The sequence below is a fragment of the Dryobates pubescens genome, chromosome 25 (genome assembly GCF_014839835.1).
Source record: "Dryobates pubescens isolate bDryPub1 chromosome 25, bDryPub1.pri, whole genome shotgun sequence".
Lineage (NCBI taxonomy): Eukaryota > Metazoa > Chordata > Aves > Piciformes > Picidae > Dryobates > Dryobates pubescens.
This window is the reverse complement of record NC_071636.1, coordinates 15,704,265-15,713,980: the sequence shown is the minus strand read 5'-3', so window position 1 is coordinate 15,713,980 and position 9,716 is coordinate 15,704,265. Positions and strand designations below refer to the sequence as shown.

General features: G+C 52.3%; 1 protein-coding gene across 1 annotated transcript; it reads left to right on the top strand.

The window, feature by feature from the left end:
- Positions 1 to 2,052: 2,052 nt before the first annotated feature.
- On the top strand, positions 2,053 to 4,104 carry GSC2 (goosecoid homeobox 2). The gene is made up of 3 exons (XM_054173234.1): positions 2,053 to 2,359; positions 3,258 to 3,505; positions 4,000 to 4,104. The coding sequence occupies exons 1-3, from the start codon at positions 2,053 to 2,055 to the stop codon at positions 4,102 to 4,104; spliced, it is 660 nt and encodes a 219-aa protein (XP_054029209.1).
- The last annotated feature ends 5,612 nt before the right edge of the window (positions 4,105 to 9,716 follow it).

Sequence of the window (9,716 nt, the reverse complement as noted above, 5' to 3'; positions counted from 1 at the left end):
CCTGCCCTGCCATCCCTCTGGACCAGCAGGGTATGGGGAGCATAACCCAGCCCCACATCCATCTGCTGCCTCACCATTTGGGTATGTGCATAAAAGCTGGGAGCAGTTTGCCATGACCCCAGGCACAACTGCAGCTCCAGTGCCTCTCTGGTGCGCTGGCACCTGGGCAGGGCAGCAGTGGACATGCCCAGGCACCACAAAGGCCTCTTCCTCTCAGACCTACAGCAAACACACCAAGAGTGGATGTTACAGCATCAGAATAGCAAAAGGAGAGGCAAATAAAGGGATGGAAAGACAAACTGTGATTTGGTTTGAAGGGAGATTTTACAGAGGTTTGGGGGTCACAGGTAGAGTGGCTGTGGGGCATCTCTCACCAGCACTGGAAAGCAGCAGGGTGGGGAATGGCAGGCAGAAGGCAGGGCCAAGGGGAGAAGAGTGGGGGCTGAGAAGGGACTGTCTTGGAGCCTGGCTCACATCTTTGTGCGACACTGGTGGGGTTGCTGGGCTGTTCAATGGGAAGTCACAAGGATCCACAAGGACCTTGGGCGTGCAGTGGTTTCACAGTGCTCGTCTGTGTGTCTCCTGGTAGGTCCCAGGAGTGGGAGAGGTATCTTCTCTATGCTGCAGACAAACACCAAGCAGGAGGGGCGTTCCCCACAGCAGCTCCTGAAGCCTTGCTGCTCACCTTGGCTGAAAAACACTGAGGGCAAGAGCGCTTGGGTTTAAACTTTTGTAAGCAGCCTGAGCTCAGCCTTCACTATTTTAACTCCAGCTACTCATTTCAGTTATAAACTCAAGAGGGAAGGAGTCATCATTCCTCTCCTGGATCACATCTGCAAGGCCTTGCTGCTTGCCCTGGGGAGGGTCAGGGCCAATAGCCCTGTCCCGAGTCACTGCTCATGGCTGTAGCCTCACTCCAGTTTCTCTTGCAGAACAGAAAGAGTTGGGAACTTAACTGACAAAGCTTTGCAGAAGCCCAGAGGCTGCAGGCAGCCATCTGGGCTGCTCTGGGCTCACTGAGCCTCCTGTTAGCTCAGGCACCAAGACTCTGCTGCTGCCAGATCTCACTGCCTGCCTGCACATAGGGGCAGCAATCCTGCCCTGCCCTTCCCGATGCCAAGCAGAGGTACAGCTCAGCTGTGCAGGAGGTAGCTACATGCCACTAAGCTGTGCCACAGAGCTGCCAGTAATCTAATTTATTAACAGCTCTGAATCCTCACAAAGAGTGTGTTAGATACAGGCAAAGCATCTGCATTATCACTGTGATTAGGGCAGCAGAGGTGGGGGAGAGGGGAAGGAATGAAAAATACGACTTCTCTGCTTTCATCAGAAAATAAATCAACTTTTGCAGAGTTCTGCCACAGCCAAAGGCTGTGCTACCATTAAAAATTATTTTTTATCAAGCTGAACTCTCTCCTCTCTCATATTGTATGATATGACAGCTCTCTTTTGATGGGAAAGCTTTCATTTGGCCAGAGAAAGGGATAATTTGCTTCTTTTAAGGAGTTAATCCTCTGGTCCATTTCCAGTCTGGGAACAGCTATCCTCCCCCTTCCTTGGATTGGAGGCTGCAGCACAATGGAGATCATAACCACCTCAAATCTACACTCGAGATGGAGAAATCAGATTTCCTTCTCCAGTCATTTTTGTGGGATTAGCTAAATCTTAGATCCACACTAACCCTTCACAAAGCTGCCAAGATTAGTTAGAATTTCTTTTATTCACAGGGGGGTTTATGGTTCTCTTTCCAAAGGGATTATCTCTCTCTCTCTCTCTATATATATATATATATTTAGGGTGGCTTCAGTCATAGAGCAGCTAGGTTAGGAGAAAAAGTGCATCTGTGTCTAAAATAAAAACTTGGCTGGGAGAATGACAGTCACTTGAAATGCCGAGACAAAGCAGCCACTCTGGATGGCTTTGCCAGTCCACTTCAAAAGCCACCTAAGCTGTCCTTTTCCTTGCAAGACCTCACTCTGGAGTTAGTGCCCAGAAAGCAAAGCCAGCTCAGCTTCAGCTGCCCACTCCCGTGGCGGCTGCTGCTGGCACAGGATGTCTTCAGAGCCAGCCCCAGACGCCGATGCCAGCAGAGGAGGCCTGAAGAAACCCTGCTCATTCCGCATCGAGGACATCCTCTCCAGCCCAGCAGAGAGGAGGCCCCAGGTCCTGGTCCCACTATGCCTGCGGAGCATCTTGGACTGCACACCCAAAGGGTTGTACGAGCTAGAGACCATCCCCACCAGCTCCCTGCAGGAAGAGGAGGAGGAGGAGGAGGAAGAGCTGGAAGGGGCAGGCTGCAGATGCTGCTGCTGCTCTCACACGAGTGCCTGCTCCCTGCGGGACTCACCGAGCTGGCTGGGTGAGTGCTTGGGTTTGCTTCACAGGGTAGGGCTCGTGGAGGGGCTGGTTCCAGTGCTGGGTGGAGGGGAAAACCTGGGTGTTGAGTGACAATATAGCCTCTGGTCTGCCATCACGGTGGTCTCAGGCTCCAGTTCCAGCGAGCTCAGCTCTGCTCTCAGCCTGGCTCTCAAGAGCAGGCAATTCAACCTGCAGTGCTGCTGGGGGTCTCAAAGCAGCAGGTGCTGTTTATTACTGGAGATTGCTGGGTTAGTGTAAGATACTTGAGAGGCTGATGCTTCTAGGGACCTCGAGGACGCCCTGGGCAGCCTCATCTAGTTGGGGATGTCCCTGCTGACTGCAGGGAAGTCAGAGTGTGGAGGTTCCTTCCAGCCTGGACCATTCCATGATTCTCTGAATTCTCTGTGGAATGTGGGGCCCCATGGTCATGCTGCTGCTGTGCAGAGCTGTGCCTGTGCTTCCTGGCAGCACTGCCTCTGGGAAACCTCCCTTATCCTTTAAGGAAAAGAGGGTTTGGCTTCATCTAGCATTTGGGGAGGGGTGTAGGGGGGGAAGTAGCAAAGGCTTAAAAATGGAGATCAAGAGCACCCTGAAAGTTCAGAAAACCCCAGTGTCAGGACTGAAGTACAGCTCCTCACTAGCCTGTGAGTTTCCTACTATTTTCTGGAGCTGGGCATACTGAACAAGGAAAACCCAACCAGTGCTCCTCACCTGCATGCTTTGGCCAAAGCAATGCCCTAAGCCCTTCCCTCTCTTGCATGGTGATCACACAGCTCATCACCCATCGCCAGCTGGGCAGCTGCCTGCTTCCGAGCAGCTGACACCTGAACTGCAGCAAGCCAGGGCAGTGTTTGAGCCCCCCTGCCCCTAGCACTGCTGCTGTACCTCTCCCCTTGCAGACGCTGGGCTGCCCTGGCCCGTGCAGCTCCTCCGCTCGGCAGTCAGGGTCTGTAGGAGTGCCCAGGGGAGCTCCGGCCAGCTGCAGACGTTGCAGCAGATGCAGCGCCGGACACGCCGGCACCGCACCATCTTCACTGAGGAGCAGCTGCAGGCCTTGGAGACGCTTTTCCACCAGAACCAGTACCCAGACGTCATCACCCGCGAGCACCTGGCCAGCCGCATTCACCTGAAGGAGGAGAGGGTGGAGGTGAGCTCCTGGCACCAGTGAGGTGCTGTTTGCTGTGGCCTCTGGGGCATTGTGCTGCCTTTTTGGGGAGCTGCAGAGAACCAGGGGCTTACTTTAGAGACTGACAAAACACAGTCGAGATTTGGCAAGCAATGGAAGAGTGCAGAACGGTTCTGCTGGGCTGATGTGTTCAGGTGTCCTATGAACGCTCCCCCTCCCCACCTGTATAAACACACAGACATGCCCTGTGCTGCCCCTCCCTGCACCCAAGTGTACTTCCCCTATTTATGTGATCTGCCACCGGGGTCTCCCACCTCCCTTCTGCCCCTTCCACGTATCTGAGCAGGTCTGCGGGGCTGGGGGGGACCGATTACACGCTGTGTCAAATATTGATACTGGGAAATGTGTTAGAGTATCCTAAAGCTCAGGCTGTACAGCCCAAGAGGGTACCTGCCTGCCTCACTCCAAGGAACAGACGAAATGCAAAAGTTCTTTTCTTGTTTTGCACTTTAAAGGTTTGGTTTAAAAACCGTCGGGCCAAGTGGCGGCACCAGAAGAGGGCATCTGCTTCAGCACTGATCCTCCAAGGCAGCAAGAGGCCCTCTCAGGAGAGCTGTTAGTGCTTGCAAGCTGCATCCCCACAGATGAAAACCAAGAGCATCCCTTTCCCATAGCTGGCAGGTTCTGTAGGGCAGTAACCCAAGGGGCACTAATGAAGCAAAAGGGAATCCCTGCAACTCCCAGAGGAGGAGGACAGGCAAAAGGAGACAGCACTTTCACATCCCAGCTTTTTCTTCCAAACTTAGTTCACACAGCAACTCACCAGGAGCAACTCACTCCAGATGCTTAAGCAGAAATCCCTGCCAGGAGCCTGCGCAGGGGACAGAGCTGTAGCAGTGTTAAATGTGTGTGCACCAAGGGAAGGGCAATCTCCCCTTAGACACACAAAATCATTAAGGTTGGAAAAGACCTTTAAAATCATCAAGTCCTACCATAACCTGGCTACAATGTCCACTAAACGCTGTCCTGAAGCACCACATTGCAGCATCTTCAACACCTGCAGGGATGGGGACGCCACCACCTCTCTGGGCGGCCTGTGCCAACGCCTCAGCGTTCTCCTAGTAAAGTTTTCCCTCATGTCCAACCTAACCTTCCCCTGGCACAGCTTCAGCTTGTTTGCTCTTGTCCTGTTGCTGGTGACTTGGGAGAAGAGACCAACTCCAGCCTCACTGCAGCTTCCTTTCAGGGAGCTGTAGAGAGCTGCAAGATCACTGGATCCAAGCAGTGCTAATATCTTTCTTTTTCTCTGACTTCTTCACTCTCTCCCTCTCTTTTTCCCTCCCATGTTCCCTCTGCTCCAGTCCATTACTGAGATTTTTCGTTGGCTCTGATGAAGGGGAAGTTTATAAATGTAAAGAAAGTGTGCCTGAAAGCTTCTAGCAATCCCTACCTCCCCATAAGACCAAAGGTCCATTCCTGAAGGCAGGGAGCAGAACAGCCCTGAAGGACAGAGGGAGGGAGAAGGCTCCTGTATGTCCTTGACACAGGGAAGACAGGAGGGTCTTGACTCTCCTTGGAGATAATAAACATGAGGCCCCTGTGCTGCATCACTCCAAAAAGCTGTTAGAAGACCTGAATTAATTCACTTAAGTGGGGGTGGGGGGTGGGGGCTACATCCAGCTCAGATCAAGTTTAACATGAGGAAGAGTCAAGCCTTCATCAAGAAGGCCTTCTGAAGACATGGCCACAGAGCACTGGAACAGGCTGCCCAGAGAGGTTGTGGAGTCTCCTGCTCTGGAGACTTTCAAGACCCGTCTGGATGTGTTCCTGTGGGACCTGTGCTGGATTCTATGGTCCTGCTCTGGCAGGGGGTTGGACATGATGATCTTCAAAGGTCCCTTCCAACCCCTGACACCCTGTGAAGACCCCTACCACACCTAACAAGGCATGTGCATATAAGGCAGGACTCCTGTAAATGATTCCTTGGAATCCCCAACCCCTTTCCCAAAAGCCTCTGCAGATGTTCTGTGCTTTGCTTACATGAAGCAGCAGTCTGCAGTCGGAGTGTGGATGCTTTCTGGAAGAATCCTGATCCACCTGCATGCATGCTGTAATAATAAAGAGAAAACCTGCTTGAGAAACTCTTAATTGAGTCTTCCTGGGTTCTGCCTCACATTACAAGGACAGACTGAGGGAGCTGAGGGCTCTTCAGCTTGGAGGAGACTAAGGGTGATCTCATTCATACTTATAAATACATAAAGGGTGAGTGCCCAGAGGATGGAGCCAGGCTCTGCTGGGTGATGCCCAATGCCAGCACAAGGGGCAATGGTGGAAGCTGAGGCATAGGAAGTTCCATGGAAACAGGAGGAGGAATTCTTTCCCTGTGAGGGTGACAGAGCCCTGGAACAGGCTGCCCAGAGGGGTGTGGAGTCTCCCTCTCTGGAGATATTCAAGACCTGCCTGGATGTGTTCCTGTGTGACCTGCTCTAGGTGACCCTGCTCTGGCAGGGGGGCTGGACTGGATGATCTCTCAAGGTCCCTTCCAGCCCCTAACATTCTGTGAAGGCCACCTCAGCTGACAGAGCTTCCTTTGGGAGTAGAATAGAATAGAATAAACCAGGTTGGAAAAGACCTTCTAAATCATCGAGTCCAACCTATCACCCAACACCATCTAATCAACTAAACCATGGCACCAAGTGCCTCATCCAGTCTCCTCTTGAATACCTCCAGTGATGGTGACTCCACTACCTCCCTGGGCAGCACATTCCAATGGCCAATCTCTCTTTCTGGGAAGAACTTCTTCCTAACATGCAGCCTAAACCTCCTCTGGCACAGCTTCAGACTGTGTCCTCTTGTTCTCTTGGTGGTTACCTCGGAGAAGAGACCAACCCCCACCTGGCTACAACCTCCCTTCAGGTAGTTGTAGACAGCAGTAATGTCTCCCCTGAGCCTCCTCTTCTCCAGGCTAAGCAACCCCAGCTCCCTCAGCCTCTCCTCACAGGGCTGTGCTCCAAAATCATGGAATTGTTAGGGTTTGAAGGGACCTCAAGGATCATCCAGCTCCAACCCCCGTGCCATGGGCAGGGACACCTCACACCAGATCAGGTTGCTCACAGCTACATCCAGCCTGGCCTTCAAAACCTCCAGGGATGAGGCTTCCACCACCTCCCTGGGCAACCTGTGCCAGTGTCTCACCACCCTCAAGGGGAAGAATTTCTGTCTGCTCTTTAAATCATGACAGCCTGCTGCTGGCTGCTGCTGGCCGTGACGCCAGTGCCTCTGCTCCTCAGGGCTGCTGCAGAACTGCTGAGAATGCAAAACACAAACAAGTCTTGCAGCATTAAACTGGGGAGCTCCTGCTGAAAGCCACCCCCAGACTGCAGCAGCCTGGCCAGGCACAGCCAGGGCTGGGCCTTCCTCTGACACAGGGACTTGTTGCAAGTGGAACCAGAAGTTTTTATCCATTTAAAAACTCAGCCAACACTGCAAAGCAGGGGCACTGAGAGAGGAAAATTAGATCACCATACATCAGAAGAGGTGGGGAAGGAGATGAGCCACAGCTACATTCTTCAAGGACAAGGTACTGGGAATGAAGCAGGTGGAGCCCTAACCAAGGAAATGAGTAATGAGAAGTTACCTCCTTCCACCCTGCCTCAGTTCTGGTGTATTTTTTTATCACACAGAGCTCTTCATGTGAGCTCCCAACTGACTAAATAAGAGCCCAGCTGTTCTGGGCTGTCACAAATACACAGGTGACAAACACTTGACTCCTCCTGGGGGGCACAGAGATGAGCCACATCCTTCTTGGCCTGTCCCTCAGCAAAAATGAGGAGCTCTGGAGCCTGGATCCCCTTCTGAAGCATCTGCCTGCCTTGGAGCACAGCAAGACAAGGCTCACCCCACGACGGCACCCAAGCACCATCTCAGCCTGCCAAGGTTAAGCACTGGATGAAATGTTTTACAGGACTCAGCTGAAAGTGCTGTAAGGTTGCTTTACACCAGAAGAGCCTCTGCCAGTCTCTTCCAATAGTGTTCTCTCTAATGGAACATCACAGTGGTCTTGCTTTGCTTAAGTTGAGAGCCACAGCCCTGGCAACAGCCACACATTCAGGTTATGTTTGGGCTCCTGGAAAGAATGAAAAACACCAGATGTGAAAGACATCCTGAAGTGAAAAAGGACCCTGCCTGGAAAAGGAGGAAGAAATGGAACAGAGAGAAGAAAATGTGACAGTCAGTATGGATTTCCTAATGGCCTCAACATCTTCTTCCCCTTCTCTCTCTCAGAACAAAAACTGTTCCAGGCTCACAACAGGAAATGTTTGTGTCAGCGAAAGGCTTCCCCACATCACCCAACTGGAATCACAGCACTGGGCACCCTGGTGTGCTCCTGAGTCTCTGTGGGCAGCGTAGCACAGCCTGAGCATGGCTCTGACAGCTTCCAGATTGCTCCCACAGGCCAGAACAGACAAGAGAACAACCAGCTGCATGCTGTACCCTTACTGGCTGGCCAGACCACCCCAGGTCATCCCTGAACTGTCTGCAAGATCAAGTGTGACCTCAGGGAAATTTCAAAACACAGACAGCAAAATTTCTAAGCTGACTGTTGCCAAAAAATGCAGCAGCAAAGGAGCCCAGAACTGGTCCCAGGTTTGTCTGTCACAGGGTGGTGTCTATGTCCTGACCACCTTGCTAGAACCTGTCCTGGTCTATCACTTTTACCTTCCTCCAGGACTTACCTTAGTCATTTTTTTCCTGACAGTTCTTCAGACAGCAGGGCAGGTGGTTTGGCCACCTCACTGCAGGACTGTGCCAAGTAGTTTACGAAGGAGTTCAACAAAATGTTAAACCAGATGCAGGAATGCCAGACCCCCAGGGACAGGGAACCCAGGGCCCACCATGGCCTCTGGAAAGCTGAGGGACCCAAGCCAGCTTGCACAGCTTCATCAAGCGGATACGTAGCTGGCCAGACAGAAGGAAGGACAAAGGGTGTGCACAGAGGAGGGCTCAGCAGCTGAGTAGGCAAGGCAGGAATCTGCTTCTAATCCCCCTGCAAGCTGAGGGCATGCCAGATGGGAGAGCTGTGGCACAAAGCTTTCCCTTACCTAAAAACCCTAGGAGGATGCTTTTCCCTCTGCAAACCAAGAGCTTTGGCTGTGTGAGAGTTATACTTTGCTTAACCTCTGCAAAGCACCACAATGCTTTTCCCACAGGTGGTGCCTGCTGTCCCACGCTGGAGGGGCACTGACAGCTCTGGGCCTGGAGCTGGCACCCTGGCAGGTGTGAGCCTCCTCAGGGGAAGCCAGACAGTCAGCTTGTCACTGCAGGCAGCTCCTCTCTTTTACCTTGGTGCAAGTCAGAAGGTCACAACGTGCAGGAGGCCAATGCAGCTCAACAAGGAAGGGACAGTTTTTCTGGAAAGCTAGATTAATTCTCATTAAGCATTTGTCAATTAGCACTTAAGAAGCATTCTGGTGGAAGATCCAGAAGTGTAGAAAATCATTCACAGGCAGGGACTAAGAAATGCCACTGCAAAACAGAGCAAGACCTTTCCTGTTCATTCCAGAGGCAGGAGGGACCTCCCGAGAGGCTGAGAGCAGCTGAGAGCTGCATTACTGACAGGTGGGCAGAAGGGCTGGGGAGATGAAGCAGTAGCAAACTGCATCCACTGTTTGGAACCTCTGGAAAAAAACCAAACCATACCAAAAGTGCCTTTTCTTGCTCTCTCTGAATACCTTCATCAACATTCACCTGGAGTTTGAGGTTTGTAGCTGAAAACTGATGCCCCTCTTTTGTCCCAAGCTGACTGCAAGTCTGGGACCTAACACCTGCTACCAACAGGAAATGCAGATTGTTAATTAAAACCTATTTACTGCATTGAAAAGTGACAGTTACCTAACAATGAGCATAGCAGGCACATGCCAGAGGAAATGCTTTCAGCTAAGTGAGAGAGATGAACTGGGGCAAAACCATTCAAACACAAAGGCAGCACATCCCCCTGCCACACACATTCACCCCAACTCGGTAAATCCCAGAGCCCCTGCAGGGCTGTGCTGCTCCTTTACTGCTTCCTCTGAGGCTCCACCTGCCTCAGAGATGTGTCACAGCCAGCGCAGGGGCCCCCTCAGCCCCTCTGCCTGTGAACAGAGGAAGCTGCTACTGACAGTACTCAGCTGTGGCCTGGCACAACGTCCTCCTCTGGCACCACCTGATGGAGCAGGAAGGATAGGACCAG